Source organism: Procambarus clarkii, chromosome 47, assembly GCF_040958095.1.
Source record: "Procambarus clarkii isolate CNS0578487 chromosome 47, FALCON_Pclarkii_2.0, whole genome shotgun sequence".
NCBI lineage: Eukaryota > Metazoa > Arthropoda > Malacostraca > Decapoda > Cambaridae > Procambarus > Procambarus clarkii.
In genome coordinates this window covers 15,484,731-15,507,342 of record NC_091196.1, presented here as the reverse complement: position 1 = coordinate 15,507,342, position 22,612 = coordinate 15,484,731, and the positions used below count along the sequence as shown (strand labels likewise).

The 22,612-nt window shown below is 49.2% G+C and overlaps 1 protein-coding gene across 1 annotated transcript in view; it reads left to right on the top strand.

The window, feature by feature from the left end:
* LOC123749789 (protein O-mannosyl-transferase TMTC2) overlaps positions 1-22,612 on the top strand; it is a 918,506-nt gene that overhangs the window by 722,745 nt on the left and 173,149 nt on the right. The window contains exon 3 of the mRNA XM_069301975.1: positions 7,177-7,314. Within this exon, the coding sequence (XP_069158076.1) occupies positions 7,177-7,314 (138 nt within the window). The remainder of the gene's footprint in view (positions 1-7,176; positions 7,315-22,612) is intronic.

Here is a 22,612-nt window from a genome sequence, read left to right as displayed (position 1 = left end):
ACACTGTGTCCTGCCTCTACTACACTGTGTCCTGCCTCTCCTACACTGTGTCCTGCCTCTACTCTACTGTGTCCAGCCTCTACTACACTGTCCTGCCTCTACTACACTGTGCCCTGCCTCTCCTACACTGTGTCCTGCCTCTCCTACACTGTGTCCTGCCTCTCCTACACTGTGTCCTGCCTTTACTACACTGTGTCCTGCCTCTCCTACACTGTGTCCTGCCTCTCCTACACTGTGTCCTGCCTCTCCTACACTGTGTCCTGCCTCTCCTACACTGTGTCCTGCCTCTCCTACACTGTGTCCTGCCTCTCCTACACTGTGTCCTGCCTCTCCTCTACTGTGTCCTGCCTCTACTACACTGTCCTGCCTCTCCTACACTGTGTCCTGCCTCTACTACACTGTGTCCTGCCTCTCCTACACTGTGTCCTGCCTCTACTACACTATGTCCTGCCTCTACTACACTGTGTCCTGCCTCTCCTACACTGTGTCCCGCCTCTCCTACTCTGTGTCCTGCCTCTACTACACTGTGTCCTGCCTCTCCTACACTGTGTCCTGCCTCTCCTACACTGTGTCCTGCCTCTCCTACACTGTTTCCTGCCTCTCCTACACTGTGTCCTGCCTCTCCTACACTGTGTCCTGCCTCTCCTACACTGTGTCCTGCCTCTCCTACACTATGCCCTGCCTCTACAACACTATGCCCTGCCTCTACTACACTGTGTCCTGCCTCTCCTACACTGTGTCCCGCCTCTCCTACTCTGTGTCCTGCCTCTACTACACTGTGTCCTGCCTCTCCTACACTGTGTCCTGCCTCTCCTACACTGTGTCCTGCCTCTCCTACACTGTGTCCTGCCTCTCCTACACTGTGTCCTGCCTCTACTACACTGTGTCCTGCCTCTACTACACTGTGTCCCGCCTCTCCTACACTGTGTCCTGCCTCTCCTCTACTGTGTCCTGCCTCTCTTACACTGTGTCCTGCCTCTCCTACACTGTGTCCTGCCTCTCCTACACTGTGTCCTGCCTCTACTACACTGTATTCTGCCTCTCCTACACTGTGTCCTGCCTCTCCTACACTGTGTCCTGCCTCTCCTACACTGTGTCCTGCCTCTCCTACACTGTGTCCTGCCTCTCCTACACTGTGTCCTGCCTCTACTACACTGTATTCTGCCTCTCCTACACTGTGTCCTGCCTCTCCTACACTGTGTCCTGCCTCTACTACACTGTCCTGCCTCTACTACACTGTCCTGCCTCTCCTACACTGTGTCCTGCCTCTCCTACACTGTGTCCTGCCTCTCCTACACTGTGTCCTGCCTCTCCTACACTGTGTCCTGCCTCTACTACACTGTGTCCTGCCTCTACTACACTGTGTCCTGTCTCTCCTACACTGTGTCCTGCCTCTCCTACACTGTGTCCTGCCTCTCCTACACTGTATCCTGCCTCTCCTACACTGTGTCTTGTCTCTCCTACACTGTGTCCTGCCTCTCCTACACTGTGTCCTGCCTCTCCCACACTGTGTCCTGCCTCTCCTACACTGTGTCCTGCCTCTCCCACACTGTGTCCTGCCTCTCCCACACTGTGTCCTGCCTCTCCCACACTGTGTCCTGCCTCTCCCACACTCTGTCCTGCCTCTACTACACTGTGTCCTGCCTCTACTACACTGTGTCCTGCCTCTACTATACTGTATTCTGCCTCTAATACACTGTGTCCTGCCTCTAATATACTGTGTCCTGTCTCTCCTTAACTTCTCCTGTATTCTGTCTCCTTGTTTTTCTTATCCTTCTTGTCATCATCGTTTTCAAAATCCCGTTCATATAATATTGTCTATCTTCTTTCTTGCTTATATTGTACATGTTTAGTGTTTTTGTGTTTTAATATTATTTTCTACCACAGACGTGGCCGGACATTTACAATGCTAACCAGCATATAAACATTTTCTTCTGTGCTCTATGGACAGAGTTAGAGCTGTGTTAAACATATAGTTCAAGGGTTTATTGAACAATCAACCACAGAAGGTGATTCGGTGCTTTTAAAATGCTAAGCTAACCTACATACGTAAATACATAGATACACATGTTTAGTGACGACTTTTTGTCAACACAAGTATTTTGTTAACTCCCTGTGTGTGAGTACTTATCTTGTTGTGCTTGCGGGGGTTGAGTTCTGGCTCTTTGGTCCCGCCTCTCAACTGTCAATCAACTGGTGTACAGGTTCCTGAGCCTACTGGGCTCTATCATATCTACATTTGAAACTGTGTATGGAGTCAGCCTCCACCACATCACTTCCTAATGCATTCCATTTACTAACTACTCTGACACTGAAAAAGTTCTTTCTAACGTCTCTGTGGCTCATGTGGGTACTCAGCTTCCACCTGTGTCCCCTTGTTCGCGTCCCACCAGTGTTGAATAGTTCATCCTTGTTTACCCGGTCGATTCCCCTGAGGATTTTGTAGGTTGTGATCATGTCCCCCCTTACTCTTCTGTCTTCCAGTGTCGTAAGGTGCATTTCCTGCAGCCTTTCCTCATAACTCATGCCTCTTAGTTCTGGGACTAGTCTAGTAGCATACCTTTGGACTTTTTCCAGCTTCGTCTTGTGCTTGACAAGGTACGGGCTCCATGCTGGGGCCGCATACTCCAGGATTGGTCTTACATATGTGGTGTACAAGATTCTGAATGATTCCTTACACAGGTTCCTGAACGCCGTTCTGATGTTAGCCAGCCTCGCATATGTGTGTGTGTGTGTGTGTGTGTGTGTGTACTCACCTAGTTGTACTCACCTAGTTGTGTTTGCGGGGGTTGAGCTCTGGCTCTTTGGTCCCGCCTCTCAACCGTCAATCAACAGGTGTACAGATTCCTGAGCCTATCGGGCTCTGTCATATCTACACTTGAAACTGTGTATGGAGTCAGCCTCCACCACATCACTTCCTAATGCATTCCATTTGTCAACCACTCTGACACTAAAAAAGTTCTTTCAAATATCTCTGTGGCTCATTTGGGCACTCAGTTTCCACCTTTGTCCCCTAGTACGTGTGCCCCTTGTGTTAAATAGACTGTCTTTATCTACCCTATCAATCCCCTTCAGAATCTTGAATGTGGTGATCATGTCCCCCCTAACTCTTCTGTCTTCCAGCGAAGTGAGGTTTAATTCCCGTAGTCTCTCCTCGTAGCTCATACCTCTCAGCTCGGGTACTAGTCTGGTGGCAAACCTTTGAACCTTTTCCAGTTTAGTCTTATCCTTGACTAGATATGGACTCCATGCTGGGGCTGCATACTCCAGGATTGGCCTGGAGTATGTGTGTGTGTGTGTGTGTGTGTGTGTGTGTGTGTGTGTGTGTGTGTGTGTGTGTGTACTCACCTAATTGTACTCACCTAATTGTGCTTGCGGGGGTTGAGCTCTGGCTCTTTGGTCCCGCCTCTCAACCGTCAATCAACTGGTGTACAGATTCCTGAGCCTGTGTGTGTGTGTGTGTGTGTGTGTGTGTGTGTGTGTGTGTGTGTGTGTGTGTGTGTGTGTGTGTGTGTGTGTGTGTGTGTGTGCGTGTTAACGAGCAACAAGCACTTAAGTGAATTAAGCACTTCCTAGAAGAACAGAACTGGCACGTTCACTAGTGGTGGCACTGGTCTCCAGGCACCATGAGGCACCATGAGGCACCATGAGGCGCAATGAAGCACCATGAGGCGCCATGAGGCACCATGAGGCACCATGAGGCGCCATGAGGCACCATGAGGCACCATGAGGCGCCATGAGGCACCATGAGGCACCATGAGGCGCCATGAGGCACCATGAGGCACCATGAGGCGCCATGAGGCACCATGAGGCACCATGAGGCGCCATGAGGCACCATGAGGCACCATGAGGCGCCATGAGGCACCATGAGGCACCATGAGGCGCCATGAGGCACCATGAGGCACCATGAGGCGCCATGAGGCACCATGAGGCACCATGAGGCACCATGAGGCGCCATGAGGCACCATGAGGCGCCATGAGGCACTATGAGGCACCATGAGGCGCCATGAGGCACCATGAGGCGCCATGAGGCACCATGACGCACCATGAGGCACCATGAAGCACCATGAGGCACCATGATGCAGCATGTGGCACCATGAGGCACCATGAGGCACCATGACTCACCATGAGGCACCATGAGGCACCATGAAGCACCATGAGGCACCATGAGGCACCTATGAAGCACCATGAGGCACCATGACGCACCATGAGGCACCATGAGGCACCATGAGGCACCTATGAGGCGCCATGAGGCACCAGAAGCACCATGAAGCACCATGAAGCACCATGAGGCACCATGAGGCACCATGAAGCACCATGAGGCGTCATGAGGCACCATGAGGCACCATGAGGCGCCATGAGGCCCCAGAAGCACCATGAGGCACCATGAAGCACCATGATGCACTAGAAGCACCATGAGGCACCATGAAGCACCATGAGGCACCATGAGGCGCCATGAGGCACCATGAGGCACCATGAGGCACCTATGAGGCCCCAGAAGCACCATGAAGCACTATGAGGCACCATGAAGCACCATGATGCACTAGAAGCCCTATGAGGCACCATGAGGCACCATGAAGCACCATGAGGCACCAGAAGCACCATGAAGCACCATGAGGCACCATGAGGCACCATGAAGCACCATGAGGCACCATGAGGCACCACGAGGCACCATGAAGCACCATGAAGCACCATGAGGCACCAGAAGCACCATGAGGCACCATAAGGCACCATGAGGCGCCAGAAGCACCATGAGGCACCAGAAGCACCATGAAGCACCATGAGGCACCATGAGGCGCCAGAAGCACCATGAGGCACCATGAGGCACCAGAAGCACCATGAAGCACCATGAGGCATCAGAAGCACCATGAGGCACCATGAGGCACTATGAGGCACCAGAAGCACCATGAGGCGCCATGAGGCACCATGAGGCGCCATGAAGCACCATGAGGCACCATGAGGCACCATTAGGCGCCATGAGGCACCATGAGGCACCATAAGGCACCAGAAGCACCATGAGGCGCCATGAGGCACCATGAAGCATCATGAGGCACCATGAGGCACCATGAGGCACCAAGAGGCACCTATGAGGCACCATGAGGTACCTATGAGGCACCATGAGGCACCATGAGGCACCATGAGGTACCTATGAGGCACCATGCGGCACCATGAGGCACCATGAGGTTCCTATGAGGCCCCAGAAGCACCATGAGGCACCATGAGGCACCTATGAGGCACAATGAGGCACCATGAGGCACCATGAGGCACCATGAGGCAACATGAGGCGCCATGAAGCACCAGAAGCACTATGAGGCACCATGAGGCACCAAGAGGCACCTATAAGGCACCATGAGGCACCTATGAGGCACAATGAGGCACCATGAGGCACCATGAGCAACATGAGGCACCATGAGGCACTAGAAGCACCATGAGGCACCTATGAGGCACCATGAGGCACCAAGAGGCACCTATGAGGCGCCATGAGGCACCAGAAGCACCATGAAGCACCATGAGGCACCATGAGGCACCATGAGGCACCTATGAGGCACAATGAGGCACCATGAAGCAACATGAGGCGCCATAAGGCACCATGAGGCACCATGATGCACCATGAAGCACCGTGAGGCACCGTGAGGCACTAGAAGCATCATGAGGCACCTATGAGGCACCAGAAGCACTATGAGGCACCAGAAGCACTATGAGGCACCATGAGGCACCAGAAGCACCATGAGGCACCTATGAGGCACCATGAGGCACCATGAAGCACCATGAGGCACCATGAAGCACCATGAGGCACCATGAAGCACCATGAGGCACCATGAGGCACCTATGAGGCAATATGAGGCACCATGAAGCACCATGAGGCAACATGAGGCGCCATGCGGCACCATGAGGCACCAATGAGGTGCAATGAGGCACCAGAAGCACCATGAAGCACCATGAAGCACCGTGAGGCACCATGATGCACCATGAAGCACCGTGAGGCACCATGATGCACCATGAAGCACCGTGAGGCACCATGAGGCACTAGAAGCATCATGAGGCACCTATGAGGCACCATGAGGCACCTATGAGGCACCATGAGGCACCAGAAGTACTATGAGGCACCATGAGGCACCAGAAGCACCATGAGGCACCATGAAGCACCATGAGGCACCATGAGGCACCATGAGGCACCATGAGGCACCAGAAGCACCATGAGGCACCATGAAGCACCATGAGGCACCATGAGGCACCATGAGGCACCTATGAGGCACCATGAGGCACCAGAAGTACTATGAGGCACCATGAGGCACCAGAAGCACCATGAGGCACCATGAAGCACCATGAGGCACCATGAGGCACCATGAGGCACCATGAGGCACCATGAGGCACCAGAAGCACCATGAGGCACCATGAAGCACCATGAGGCACCATGAGGCACCATGAGGCACCTATGAGGCACCATGAGGCACCAGAAGTACTATGAGGCACCATGAGGCACCAGAAGCACCATGAGGCACCATGAAGCACCATGAGGCACCATGAGGCACCATGAGGCACCATGAGGCGCCATGAGGCACCATGAGGCGCAACACCCGGTTCATAACACACAACACCCGGTTCATAACACACAACACCCGGTTCATAACACACAACACCCGGTTCGTAACACACAACACCCGGTTCATAACACACAACACCCGGTTCATAACACACAACACCCGGTTCATAACACACAACACCTGGTTCATAACACGCAACACCCGGTTCATAACACACAACACCTGGTTCATAACACACAACACCCGGTTCATAACACACAACACCCGGTTCATAACACACAACACCCGGTTCATAACACACAACACCTGGTTCATAACACGCAACACCCGGTTCATAACACACAACACCTGGTTCATAACACACAACACCCGGTTCATAACACACAACACCCGGTTCATAACACACAACACCCGGTTCATAACACACAACACCCGGTTCATAACACACAACCAATCAGAGCCTCACACTCTGGGCATATATCCTGTTGTATGAGGTGTGTAGTCATAGTTTGTTTGATCCAGAGAGGGATCATTCTATGTCCTAATATGTCATATATATCCTAATGTCCTATATCTCATGACGTGTGTGTGTGTGTGTGTCCATACTGATGCAGTGTGCCTCCACCAACAGCCGCGCCGTGCTGGGCAACAGGGACGTGGTGGGCACGACGCCCTGGTGGTCCGTGTGGAGCCATGACTTCTGGGGCAACCCGCTCTCCCGCCGGGGCTCTCACGGCTCCTGGAGGCCGCTCACCACCCTCTCCTTCAGGTGGGTGCACGGGTGGTACGGGGGGGGGGGGCAGGGTACGGGAGGGGGGGCAGGGTACGGGAGGGGGCAGGGTACGGGAGGGGGCAGGGTACGGGAGGGGGCAGGGTACGGGAGGGGGCAGGGTACGGGGGGGGGGGCAGGGTACGGGAGGGGGGGCAGGGTACGGGAGGAGGCAGGGTACGGGAGGGGGTAGGGTACGGGAAGGGGCAGGGTATAACACCCAGCCATCACAGACGCAAATAATACATTATACAGCCATCACAGACACAAATAATACAACACCCAGCCATCACAGACGCAAATAATACATTATACAGCCATCACAGACGCAAATAATACATCACCCAGCCATCACAGACACAAATAATACATTATACAGCCATCACAGACGCAAATAATACATCACCCAGCCATCACAGACGCAAATAATACATTATACAGCCATCACAGACGCAAATAATACATCACCCAGCCATCACAGACACAAATAATACATCACCCAGCCATCACAGACACAAATAATACATCACCCAGCCATCACAGACACAAATAATACATTATACAGCCATCACAGACGCAAATAATACATCACCCAGCCATCACAGACACAAATAATACATCACCCAGCCATCACAGACACAAATAATACATTATACAGCCATCACAGACGCAAATAATACATCACCCAGCCATCACAGACATAAATAATACATTATACAGCCATCACAGACGCAAATAATACATCACCCAACCTTCACAGACGCAAATAATACATCACCCAGCCATCACAGACGCAAATAATACATTATACAGCCATCACAGACGCAAATAATACATCACACAGCCATCACAGACACAAATAATACATCACCCAGTCATAACAGAATGTCACTCTGTCACTTTGATGTCACTTTGACATCAAAAGCAGACTTTACTTACCACAATTCTTCTTCTCCAAGACATGTTACGAGCGTCGTGGTCAATACTAAGACGCAGCTATTGACCAAGGCAGCTTCTATTGGCCCATTCGAGGCGGTTCCTATTTATATCCAGTCAATCTCATTCATATATTAGGTATATATGTCCAACCTACGCTGGAAACAATCCATCAATCCCATTTCTGTTAGGTTACGAGGTAATTAGTTAAATTAACAACTTTATCTCCAAACCAGTATTTACCCAGGTCTCTGACACCAGCTGTCAGTCTGCAACGCTGACACCAGCTGTCAGTCTGCAACGTTGACACCAGCTGTCAGTCTGCAACGTTGACACCAGCTGTCAGTCTGCAACGTTGACACCAGCTGTCAGTATACAACGTTGACACCAGCTGTCAGTATACAACGTTGACACCAGCTGTCAGTATACAACGTTGACACCAGCTGTCAGTATACAACGTTGACACCAGCTGTCAGTATACAACGTTGACACCAGCTGTCAGTGGTTGAGCTATGCAACAATGGGTGTTGCATAGCTTTACAAATAGGTAAAGATTGTATCTACAATGTCTGCAATGTGCTCCCACTGCACAGCGCGGCCTGTGTAATATCCAGCCTGAGCGCCACAGCAGAGTTCTCCAAGCAGAAAAACTGCGCAGTCGGGACGCAACGGGAAGGTTTTGGGGTTCAATTCCCGCGGCAGAATGGAAGCGTTTGGGCAACGTTTTGGGTTTTCGTAATGCCTTTGTTCACGAAGCAACAAATAGGCACACGGGGGTTAGGCCGCTGCTGAGGGGCTGCATCCTGCGGAAGGTCTGCTGTAGGCCTAGGAATGGATGGGGGGGGGGGGGGAGGGGGACCATATTAAGTTAGGTTGAAAATACACCTCCCTATAGAGTTTTTAAATCTGTCATGATATATATATATATATATATATATATATATATATATATATATATATATATATATATATATATATATATATATATATTGTATATTGCCGTTATGTAGATGACATATTCGTAATAGTAAAAGACTCAGATGAACTAATTGACCTAAAAAGTCATCTAGAGAGAGAGTCAGTACTCCGATTTACACATGAAAATAGTGAAAATAACAGTCTGCCATTCTTGGATGTACTAATAACAAAAACAGGAACCTCTTTAAGCACCAACGTATATACTAAGCCCACCAACATAGGATTATGCCTGAACGGTAGAAGTGAGTGCCCCCAAAGATACAAAGCCAGTGTTCTCAATGCTTATATTCGTCGAGCGCTTACCCACTGCTCTGAATGGAGCAACGTGAGTAGAGAGTTTGAAAGAATAACTCAGGTATTGGTGAACAACGGATATAGCAACGCGGAAATAAACGCTGCTATAAGAAGACACTTGGACCGTTGGTATAATCCTGAACCTAGAACAGAAACCACAATACCTCCAATAAAATTATATTACAAATCAACCATGCACAGTGAACATATAAAAGAAAAAAGAATAATGAAAGAAATAATTCGCAAAGGAGTAAAAAGCACTACTCCTAACCAAAACATAAACCTGATAATATTCTACAAAACCAAGAAGACTTCCGAACTCCTTATCAAAAACAGCCCGAAGCCGACGGAGAACCCTCTACAGCAGTCAAGCGTTGTATACATGTACACCTGCCCCCACGAAGGATGTAACCTTCAATGTAAGTACATAGGTATGACGTCGACCAAGCTGACGAGGCGTTTGACATGCCATCTTCAATCCGGTGCCCCCAGGAATCACATGAGACAAGCCCATGACATCACTCTAACAAGAGAAATGTTGAATAAAAGCACTTGTATAATAGACAAAACCCAAGATGCAAGAAGATTATAAATTCTTGAATTTGTAATGTTGTAATGTTAAGCAGTGTCTTGTGTGTTGATGCCAACCAGGCTGTGACTCATACGTCAGGCTGCGAGCAGCCGCGTCTAACAGCCTGGTTGATCAGTCCAGCAACCAGGAGGCCTGGTCGACGACCGGGCCGCGGGGACACTAATCCCCGGAAGCACCTCAAGGTAACCAACACACAAGACACTGCTCGACAAACAGCGCCCACTATGCTTGATTAATCTTTGTATGTACCCTATTTACGCTTCTGATCCTTAGCTTCTTTTCTCCCTCATGTCTACCCTTTGTTTACACCTGACCCCAATGTTCGATCCATTTGTATTCACCTGACCCGCTATTAGTATAAAATATATTGTTCTGTACTGTAACATCACTTGAGAATGAACCATGTAGGTTCGAAACGTCGCGCGATTCAATAATAAGTGTAATACATTCTTCAATTATTCAATTCTTTTTCTTCACCTTGAAAACAACATGACTTTTGGTGAACTCTTCCAGCTGATGCAAGAGTATTAGTAAGAGGGATAGAAGCCCTATATCAGAAAATAGTAAATACGGAATATGCTGTCATATTCCGTGAGACATGCATAAAAGAAAACCTGCTGCCAGTATACACCAATAATATCACCAATGTATACATATATACATAAGGTAGTATTTTGATAGAGAGACTGGCCGAGGAATGGAACAATAAGACAATGGTGCTTCTATCTTTAGAGTGTGGAAGATCAAAGATGAAATCGGACAGAGACGAGGGAGGAGTTCACAAGGCCAGGTAAGGGATCACTGCCAAGCTCCAACAAGCACAAATATCCCATCAAAGGGAAGATAATCTTCTTAGATTATTGAAAGTTGAGCCAGAGCAAAGGCTCCAGGATACTAGCCTAGGAAATAGAGAAAGGAAAAGAACGCATACAAGGGATTGGAATGAGGAAAGAATATTCACATTTGCAAATGAAGTGAGTAACGCCGCCAGTGTTAGTTCTGGGGTTAAGAGAGAGGGTCTGTACTCAGAGAGTTGCTGAGAGCTGAGTGGACTCTTGAACGAGCCGCTCACACACGTATTTAGCTCCTGTAGGAAGTGCCTGACCAACCAGGCTGTTGTGGAAATGTGGACCGCTTCAGGCAACAGCCTTACCGATCACTGTGTCACAAGCCTGGCCCTAAGCCGGCCTCGGGGTGTAAAACAACTCTCGGAACCAAGTACAGGTAAATCAAACGTTAATATACAGAGTTGCAATTCAAACAGAGGACGTCGGCGAAGCACTCTTCGAGAAATGTTCCAACTTCATTATTTGTGAGTCGTGTGTAGACAGTCTTTTATTCATATACAGGTGGTTTGATGATTGGGTTAACGAGTATTTGACCAAGGTTGATGAGGACACACTGCACCACCCACTACCGCTGAAGCATTCCTCGAACAGTGTTCCGCTGGCGACCTCAGTGCGAACCACAACGCTGTTAATGCTTCATCCACGTACTACAAATACAAATAATCGCCAACAGAACCTAAACACCTAACCTAACCTATCCTACACTAACCTACCCTACACTAACCTAACCTATCCTACCCTAACCTATCCTAAACTAATCAAACTTACCCTAACCTAACCTACCCAAACCTACCTTACACTAACCTACCCTACACTAACCTAACCTACCCTACACTAACCTACCCTACCCTACACTAACCTACCCTACCCTACCCTACACTAACCTACCCTACACTAACCTACCCTACCCTACCCTACACACCTAACCTACCCTAACCTAACCTACCATACACTAACCTAACCTACCCTACCCTAACCTAACCTACCCTACACTAACCCTCTACAGCAGTCAAGCGTTGTATACATGTACACTTGCCCCCACGAAGGATGTAACCTTCAATCTAAGTACATAGGTATGACGTCGACCAAGCTCACGACAAACCTACCCTAACCTACCCTAACCTAACCTACCCTACCCTACACTAACCTACCCTACACTAACCTACCCTACACTAATCTACCCTACCCTACCCTACCCTACACTAACCTACCCTACACTAACCTACCCTACCCTACCCTACCCTACACTAACCTACCCTACACTAATCTATCCTACCCTACCCTACCCTACACTAACCTACCCTACACTAACCTACCCTACACTAACCTACCCTACACTAACCTACCCTACACTAACCTACCCTACACTAACCTACCCTACACTAACCTACCCTACACTAACCTACCCTACACTAACCTACCCTACACTAACCTACCCTACACTAACCTACCCTACACTAACCTACCCTACCCTACCCTACCCTACACTAACCTACCCTACACTAACCTACCCTACACTAACCTACCCTACACTAACCTACCCTACACTAACCTACCCTACACTAACCTACCCTACACTAACCTACCCTACACTAACCTACCCTACACTAACCTACCCTACACTAACCTACCCTACACTAACCTACCCTACACTAACCTACCCTACACTAACCTACCCTACACTAACCTACCCTACACTAACCTAACCTACATCTAAACATGCACAATATGTAATAATATAAAAATGTTACTGTAATTTATATTTCAGAAAATATGTTTTGAATGAACACTGTGTTGAAATAGAGGTGAGGACGGGAGACTAGCCTGGGGACGGGAGACTAGCCTGAGGACGGGAGACTAGCCTGGGGACGGGAGACTAGCCTGAGGACGGGAGACTAGCCTGGGGACGGGAGACTAGCCTGAGGACGGGAGACTAGCCTGGGGACGGGAGACTAGCCTGAGGACGGGAGACTAGCCTGGGGACGGGAGACTAGCCTGAGGACGGGAGACTAGCCTGGGGACGGGAGACTAGCCTGAGGACGGGAGACTAGCCTGGGGACGGGAGACTAGCCTGAGGACGGGAGACTAGCCTGGGGACGGGAGACTAGCCTAAGGACGGGAGACTAGCCTAAGGACGGGAGACTATAGCCTAAGGACGGGAGACTATAGCCTAAGGACGGGAGACTAGCCTGGGGACGGGAGACTAGCCTGGGGACGGGAGACTAGCCTGAGGACGGGAGACTAGCCTGGGGACGGGAGACTAGCCTGAGGACGGGAGACTAGCCTAGGGACGGGAGACTAGCCTGGGGACGGGAGACTAGCCTGGGGACGGGAGACTAGCCTGAGGACGGGAGACTAGCCTGGGGACGGGAGACTAGCCTGAGGACGGGAGACTAGCCTGGGGACGGGAGACTAGCCTGGGGACGGGAGACTAGCCTGGGGACGGGAGACTAGCCTGAGGACGGGAGACTAGCCTGGGGACGGGAGACTAGCCTGAGGACAGGAGACTAGCCTAAGGACGGGAGACTATAGCCTAAGGACGGGAGACTAGCCTGAGGACGGGAGACTAGCCTGAGGACGGGAGACTAGCCTGAGGACGGGAGACTAGCCTGAGGACGGGAGACTAGCCTAAGGACGGGAGACTATAGCCTAAGGACGGGAGACTAGCCTAAGGACGGGAGACTAGCCTAAGGACGGGAGACTAGCCTAAGGACGGGAGACTAGCCTGGGGACGGGAGACTAGCCTGAGGACGGGAGACTACCCTGAGGACGGGAGACTAGCCTGGGGACGGGAGACTAGCCTGGGGACGGGAGACTAGCCTGGGGACGGGAGACTAGCCTGAGGACGGGAGACTACCCTGAGGACGGGAGACTAGTCTAAGGACGGGAGACTAGCCTGAGGACAGGAGACTAGCCTGGGGACGGGAGACTATAGCCTAAGGACGGGAGACTAGCCTGAGGACGGGAGACTAGCCTGAGGACGGGAGACTAGCCTGAGGACGGGAGACTAGCCTGAGGACGGGAGACTAGCCTAAGGACGGGAGACTATAGCCTAAGGACGGGAGACTAGCCTAAGGACGGGAGACTAGCCTAAGGACGGGAGACTAGCCTGAGGACGGGAGACTAGCCTGAGGACGGGAGACTAGCCTGAGGACGGGAGACTAGCCTGAGGACGGGAGACTAGCCTGAGGACGGGAGACTAGCCTGGGGACGGGAGACTAGCCTGAGGACGGGAGACTAGCCTGGGGACGGGAGACTAGCCTGAGGACGGGAGACTAGCCTGGGGACGGGAGACTAGCCTGAGGACGGGAGACTAGCCTGAGGACGGGAGACTACCCTGAGGACGGGAGACTAGTCTAAGGACGGGAGACTAGCCTGAGGACAGGAGACTAGCCTAAGGACGGGAGACTATAGCCTAAGGACGGGAGACTAGCCTGAGGACGGGAGACTAGCCTGAGGACGGGAGACTAGCCTGAGGACGGGAGACTAGCCTGAGGACGGGAGACTAGCCTAAGGACGGGAGACTATAGCCTAAGGACGGGAGACTAGCCTAAGGACGGGAGACTAGCCTAAGGACGGGAGACTAGCCTAAGGACGGGAGACTAGCCTGAGGACGGGAGACTAGCCTGAGGACGGGAGACTAGCCTGAGGACGGGAGACTAGCCTCAGGACGGGAGACTAGCCTGGGGACGGGAGACTAGCCTGGGGACGGGAGACTAGCCTGAGGACGGGAGACTAGCCTGAGGACGGGAGACAAGCCTGGGGACAGGAGACTAGCCTGAGGACGGGAGACTAGCCTAAGGACGGGAGACTAGCCTAAGGACGGGAGACTCGCCTGAGGACGGGAGACTAGCCTGAGGACGGGAGACTAACCTGAGGACGGGAGACTAGCCTGAGGACAGGAGACTAGCCTGGGGACAGGAGACTAGCCTAAGGACGGGAGACTAGCCTGAGGACAGGAGACTAGTCTGAGGACGGGAGACTAGCCTAAGGACGGGAGACTAGCCTGAGGACGGGAGACTAGCCTGAGGACGGGAGACTAGCCTAAGGACAGGAGACTAGCCTAAGAACGGGAGACTAGCCTAAGGACGGGAGACTAGCCTAAGGACAGGAGACTAGCCTAAGGACGGGAGACTAGCCTGAGGACGGGAGACTATCCTGAGGACAGGAGACTAGCCTGAGGACAGGAGACTAGTCTGAGGACGGGAGACTAGTCTAAGGACGGGAGACTAGCCTGAGGACGGGAGACTAGCCTAAGGACGGGAGACTATCCTGAGGACGGGAGACTATCCTGAGGACAGGAGACTAGCCTGAGGACAGGAGACTAGTCTGAGGACGGGAGACTAGTCTGAGGACGGGAGACTAGCCTAAGGACGGGAGACTAGCCTGAGGACGGGAGACTAGCCTGAGGACGGGAGACTAGCCTAAGGACAGGAGACTAGCCTAAGAACGGGAGACTAGCCTAAGGACGGGAGACTAGCCTAAGGACAGGAGACTAGTCTGAGGACGGGAGACTAGTCTGAGGACGGGAGACTAGCCTGAGGACGGGAGACTAGCCTAAGGACGGGAGACTAGCCTAAGGACGGGAGACTAGCCTGAGAACGGGAGACTAGCCTGAGGACGGGAGACTAGCCTAAGGACAGGAGACTAGCCTAAGGACAGGAGACTAGCCTAAGGACGGGAGACTAGCCTAAGGACAGGAGACTAGCCTAAGGACAGGAGACTAGCCTGAGGACGGGAGACTAGCCTGAGGACGGGAGACTAGCCTAAGGACGGGAGACTAGCCTAAGGACGGGAGACTATAGCCTAAGGACGGGGGACTAGCCTGGTGACGGGAGACTATAGCCTAAGGACGGGAGACTAGCCTAAGGACGGGAGACTAGCCTGAGGACGGGAGACTAGCCTAAGGACGGGAGACTAGCCTAAGGACGGGAGACTAGCCTGGGGACGGGAGACTAGCCTGAGGACGGGAGACTAGCCTAAGGACGGGAGACTATCCTGAGGACAGGAGACTAGCCTGAGGACGGGAGACTAGCCTAAGGACGGGAGACTAGCCTGAGGACAGGAGACTAGCCTAAGGACGGGAGACTAGCCTAAGGACGGGAGACTAGCCTGAGGACGGGAGACTAGCCTAAGGACGGGAGACTATCCTGAGGACAGGAGACTAGCCTGAGGACGGGAGACTAGCCTGGGGACGGGAGACTAGCCTGGGGACGGGTGTACTTCAACCCATAATACCTAACTTAAGCATAGCTATGCACAAACAAAAAATATATATACAGTATAACAATACTGATTTATGATAAAATATTTTGCATTCCACAATTATCTTAAAGTGACGACTGCGTCTCTGGAGACGCAGGTGAACGGTGTCGGGTCCTGACAAGCAGGACCTTGTCCAGTCGTTAGGGTAATAAGGAGACTGGGACGAAGTGCGTCACACAACAGTCAGGGAAGACTTGGAGGGGGAGAGGTCGGCCGCCCCTCTGTGAGGCGCTGTTTCAGATCCATATCTTCCTGATATACATATCAAAGGGAAGAGGTAATCTGTATTAGTGTGGTGGTGGTGGGGTGGGTGGTGGTGGTGGTGGTTGGTGAGGTGGAGTGGTGGTGAGGTGGAGTGGTGGTGAGGTGGGTGGTGGTGGTGGATGGTGTGGTGGTGAGGTGGAGTGGTGGTGGTGAGGTGGAGTGGTGGGTGGTGGTGGTGATGGTGGTGGTGGTGATGTGGTGGTGATGGTGGTGTTGTGTGTGGTGGTGGTGATGGTGGGTGGTGATGGTGGGTGGTGGTGGTGATGTGGTGGTGATGGTGGGTGGTGGTGGTGATGGTGGGTGGTGGTGGTGGTGATGGTGGGTGGTGATGGTGGGTGGTGGTGGTGATGGTGGGTGGTGGTGGTGATGGTGGGTGGTGGTGGGTGGTGATGGTGGGTGGTGGTGGTGATGGTGGTGGTGGTGGTGATGATGGGTGGTGATGGTGGGTGGTGGTGGTGGTGGGTGGTGGTGGTGATGGTGGGTGGTGGTGGTGAGGTGGTGTTGTTGGTGGTGGTGGGTGGTGTGGTGGTGGTGGTGAGGTGGTGTTGTTGGTGTTGGTGATGGTGGGTGGTGGTGGTGGTGGGCGCAGTCATTCATATAGGGCCTTGTGTTCTTCCCTGGAGAAAACAAAGTTGAAAACTTAAGTTTCCAAAGTTCACTTAACAATATTATATGGCCTTACTCTATAGGATGCGTTCTGTTGAGCCTTGTCAACATCTTCGGTGGCTGCAGGGAGGCGAATACAAGTTAGGTGAAGCAGGAGAATAAACAACCCAGATGGAAGAGGTAGTTAATGACATCTGGAGCAGTGTGCCTAGATTTTATGTCATAGTCTTGAGGATGGTGGAATTTGGCTGAATGTGAACTGTCTGTTGATAGTTGGATGATATTGTTTGACATGTATTGCTTGGGTGATGTATAATCTTCAAATGGCCATGTATTTGGCCCAAAATTTCCATGTTGGTCAGGATATCTCTGATGATTATCTCTTTGTGAGTATAAAAAAGATAGGGGGGTAGAAATAGCCTAAGCTACTCTATCCCTTTGAGATGTATTTCTTTCTTATCTCAATAAACATACTTGAACTTGAATATAAATTAAATCTTCCTTGATGGAGCCTTGTTGTTTGTGCATTGCTTGGTCCCTTAAGCAAGATCTTGTTGTCTTGTCTATATATTGAGATCATTGTGACTGACAGTCCCCAAGTGGGCATGTGAGGGCAGACACGATATTCGTCTATTGCAAAGCGTTTCACTTGGTGTTGGGAGACTTCTCTATGAGCAAGTTGGCGTTCTTCTTATTCTTGGAGTAAATTATTAACGCCCTTCTTCTTCTTTGTGTCTGAACCGATCACATTTTTCTCGGTATTGTCTTTCAGGACTCTTTCTTCTGTTTGGTGAGACGTAAAGAGAAGTTTCCTCTTGCTTAAATATGATGCTGCTGCAGCTATCCACAACCTCTGAGGATGTTTACAGGCTCAGTAAAACATCTCTCTTAGCGTCAGGTCATATTAAATTGTAAAATGAACTTTGGATAGTAAATAGGCAATTATATGTTTACAAGAAAGACTGCATCAATCCAAAATTAATTTGTATATGTAACTGTATACTCTATGACCTCTTCAAGATTCTAACCTGGGCTAGCAGAGAACCATACCTCTGGCAGTTCAGTTCAACTCAGCCAGGCTGAGTTGTTATAGGACTGAGCTGATATGGGTATGGTTCTCTTCTGGCCCAGGTTCGAGTCCTGTAAGGGTCATAGAGTTATAGTTGTACATACATTCAAGCTTGACACACACACACAAACACACAGGTTTCTGAAGGCAGTTCTGATGTTAGCCAGCACTGCATACGCCTCTGACGTTATTCTTTTGATGTGGGCTTAAGGAGACAGATTTAGCGTGATATCAACTCCCAGATCTTTTTCTCTGTCCGTTTCATGAAGGACTTCATCTCCCATTCGGTATCCTGTGTCTGGCCTCCTGTTTCCACTGCCTAGTTTTATTACATTACATTTAGTTGGAGTGAACTTTAGTATATACCTGTATATATTATATATATATATATATATATATATATATATATATATATATATATATATATATATATATATATATATTATATATGCGAACAAGCTTGAAGATTACCATCAGAGTGCCGGCGGGAGATGGGGAATTAGCCTCGGCTACCACCCTCTTTTGTCCGGTCGTGATGGTCGAGTGGTTAAGGGATCCTGTACATCAGTTGCAGAGTGCTTCTGGCAATATGAGTTCGAATCACTTCTGGGGTGTGAGTTTTCAGTTGTGTATATAAATATATATATATATATATATATATATATATATATATATATATATATATATATATATATATATTTATATATATATATTTATATATATATATATATATATATATATATATATATATATATATATATATATATATATATATATATATATATATATATATATATATATTGGTAGCAGTCTTTCCTGTAGACATATATTATTAAATATGACCGAAAAAGTTAGATTAATAATTCTAACACGAATTTTCTCAATGTTTCTTATATTTTTTTCACTGTTGATGGTAACTGAAAAATCAATTCTCCAAAATTCATTTTTATTTCTAGTCTGACGCGACACTTGAGCGCGTTTCGTAAAACTTATTACATTTTCAAAGACTTTAGTTTACACACACACAACTATAACTGAACAGAGTTTAAACATCTTCGATTTTATACCTGCATTTGGGTGAGGTGATATGTTACAACAAAATTAATTTGTATATATAACTGTAAGCTCTATGACCTCTTCAGGATTCGAAGAGGTCATAACTGTTGAAACATATCACCTCACCCAAATGCAGGTATAAAATCGAAGCTGTTTAAACTCTGTTTAGTTATAGTTCTGTGTGTGTAAACTAAAGTCTTTGAAAATGTAATAAGTTTTACGAAACGCGCTCAAGTGTCGCGTCAGACGAGAAATAAAAATGAATTTTGGAGAATTGATTTTTCAGTTACCATCAACAGTGAAAAAAATATAAGAAACATTGAGAAAATTCGTGTTAGAATTATTAATCTTACTTTTTCGGTCATATATATATATATATATATATATATATATATATATATATATATATATATATATATATGTCGTACCTAGTAGCCAGAACTCACTTCTCAGCCTACTATGCAAGGCCCGATTTGCCTAATAAGCCAAGTTTTCATGAATTAATGTTTTTTCGTCTACCTAACCTACCTAACCTAACCTAACCTAGCTTTTTTTGGCTACCTAACCTAACCTTACCTATATATATAGGTTAGGTTAGGTTAGGTAGGGTTGGTTAGGTTCGGTCATATATCTACGTTAATTTTAACTCCAATAAAAAAAAAATTTACCTCATACATAGTGAAAAGGGTAGCTTTATCATTTCATAAGAAAAAAATTATAGTAAATATATTAATTCAGGACAACTTGGCTTATTAGGCAAATCGGGCCTTGAATAGTAGGCTGAGAAGTGAGTTCTGGCTACTAGGTACGACATATATATATATATATATATATATATATATATATATATACATATATATATATATATATATATATATATATATATATATATATGGCTTTCGTATTTAGCATTTTCATACAATTTTGAGGTGAAGATGGTGGCGGTGATGCTGCATCTGCCTGCTAATGATGTTATCCCGACTGGGACCTTCCATAAGGCTGTAGACGACCTTCACCCTGGACTATTATCCACCCAATCCACACGAGGCGGAGAGCTCATTATTGCGTGCGCCGTTCAGAGCTCGTTTGACCACGTTATTGTCCCTATTTGACCCACGCTCAAAACTGCACTTCATTTGTGTGTGTTTGTATTTGGTTGAGAGTGGGAGGGGGGGGGGGGGTAGCGCAGCGCCTGGAGGAGCCAGCAAGTTAATGTTGTGTTATGAACGCGCCTAAAGCACCCTGTTGCAAGGGGAGCAAGTACCCTGTTGCAAGGGGAGCAAGTACCCTGTTGCAAGGGGAGCAAGTACCCTGTTGCAAGGGGAGCAAGTACCCTGTTGCAAGGGGAGCAAGTACCCTGTTGCAAGGGGAGCAAGTACCCTGTTGCAAGGGGAGCAAGTACCCTGTTGCAAGGGGAGCAAGTACCCTGTTGCAAAGGGAGCAAGTACCCTGTTGCAAGGGGAGCAAGTACCCTGTTGCAAGGGGAGCAAGTACCCTGTTGCAAGGGGAGCAAGTACCTTGTTGCAAGGGGAGCAAGTACTCTGTTGCAAGGGGAGCAAGTACCTTGTTGCAAGGGGAGCAAGTACTCTGTTGCAAGGGGAGCAAGTACCCTGTTGCAAGGGGAGCAAGTACCCTGTTGCAAGGGGAGCAAGTACCCTGCTGCAAGGGGAGCAAGTACCCTGTTGCAAGGGGAGCAAGTACCCTGTTGCAAGTGGAGCAAGTACCCTGTTGCAAGGGGAGCAAGTACCCTGTTGCAAGGGGAGCAAGTACCCTGTTGCAAGGGGAGCAAGTACCCTGTTGCAAGGGGAGCAAGTACCCTGTTGCAAGGGGAGCAAGTACCCTGTTGCAAGGGGAGCAAGTACCCTGTTGCAAGGGGAGCAAGTATCCTGTTGCAAGGTGGAGCAAGTACCCTGTTGCAAGGGGAGCAAGTACCCTGTTGCAAGGGGAGCAAGTACCCTGTTGCAAGGGGAGCAAGTACCCTGTTGCAAGGGGAGCAAGTACTCTGTTGCAAGAGCCTCAAGGACCTGTTCAAAGAGCCTCAGTCGGCTCTTTTAGAGTCTGATGCGCCTATTACAAGAGCCTTTAGTGCTAGCTGCAAGAGCTTACACCTCCAGCTGCAGGGAGCTACATAGCCAGCTGCAGGGAGCTACATAGCCAGCTGCAGGGAGCTACATAGCCAGCTGCAGGGAGCTACATAGCCAGCTGCAGGGAGCTACATAGCCAGCTGCAGGGAGCTACATAGCCAGCTGCAATACACCTTTTGTTATGCACCTTTTATTTTATACCTTTTTTAGAATAGGAGTTTTGAGAATATGTCTCTAATTTATTTTTTGTCTAACTTTGGTAAGCTTCTAAATTATTTAAAGTCGTACGGCTGACAGTCGCTGTCTATAGTCAGCAGGCAACTGTAGGATGATACAGTGCCTGTGTATAGTCAGCAGGCAACTGTAGGATGATACAGTACCTGTGTATAGTCAGCAGGCAGCTGTAGAATGATACAGTCACCTGTGTATAGTCAGCAGGCAGCTGTAGGATGATACAGTACCTGTGTATAGTCAGCAGGCAGCTGTAGAATGATACAGTCACCTGTGTATAGTCAGCAGGCAGCTGTACAATGATATAGTCACCTCTGTATAGTCAGCAGGCAGCTGTAGGATGATACAGTACCTGTGTATAGTCAGCAGGCAGCTGTAGGATGATACAGTCACCTATGTATAGTCAGCAGGCAGCTGTAGAATGATATAGTCACCTCTGTATAGTCAGCAGGCAGCTGTAGGATGATACAGTACCTGTGTATAGTCAGCAGGCAGCTGTAGGATGATACAGTCACGTGTGTATAGTCAGCAGGCAGCTGTAGGATGATATAGTCACCTCTGTATAGTCAGCAGGCAGCTGTAGGATGATACAGTACCTGTGTATAGTCAGCAGGCAGCTGTAGGATGATACAGTCACGTGTGTATAGTCAGCAGGCAGCTGTAGGATGATATAGTCACCTATGTATAGTCAGCAGGCAGCTGTAGGATGATACAGTACCTGTGTATAGTCAGCAGGCAGCTGTAGGATGATACAGTACCTGTGTATAGTCAGCAGGCAGCTGTAGGATGATACAGTCACCTGTGTATAGTCAGCAGGCAGCTGTAGAATGATACAGTACCTGTGTATAGTCAGCAGGCAGCTGTAGGATGATACAGTACCTGTGTATAGTCAGCAGGCAGCTGTAGAATGATACAGTACCTGTGTATAGTCAGCAGGCAGCTGTAGAATGATACAGTACCTGTGTATAGTCAGTAGGCAGCTGTAGAATGATACAGTACCTGTGTATAGTCAGCAGGCAGCTGTAGAATGATACAGTACCTGTGTATAGTCAGCAGGCAGCTGTAGAATGATACA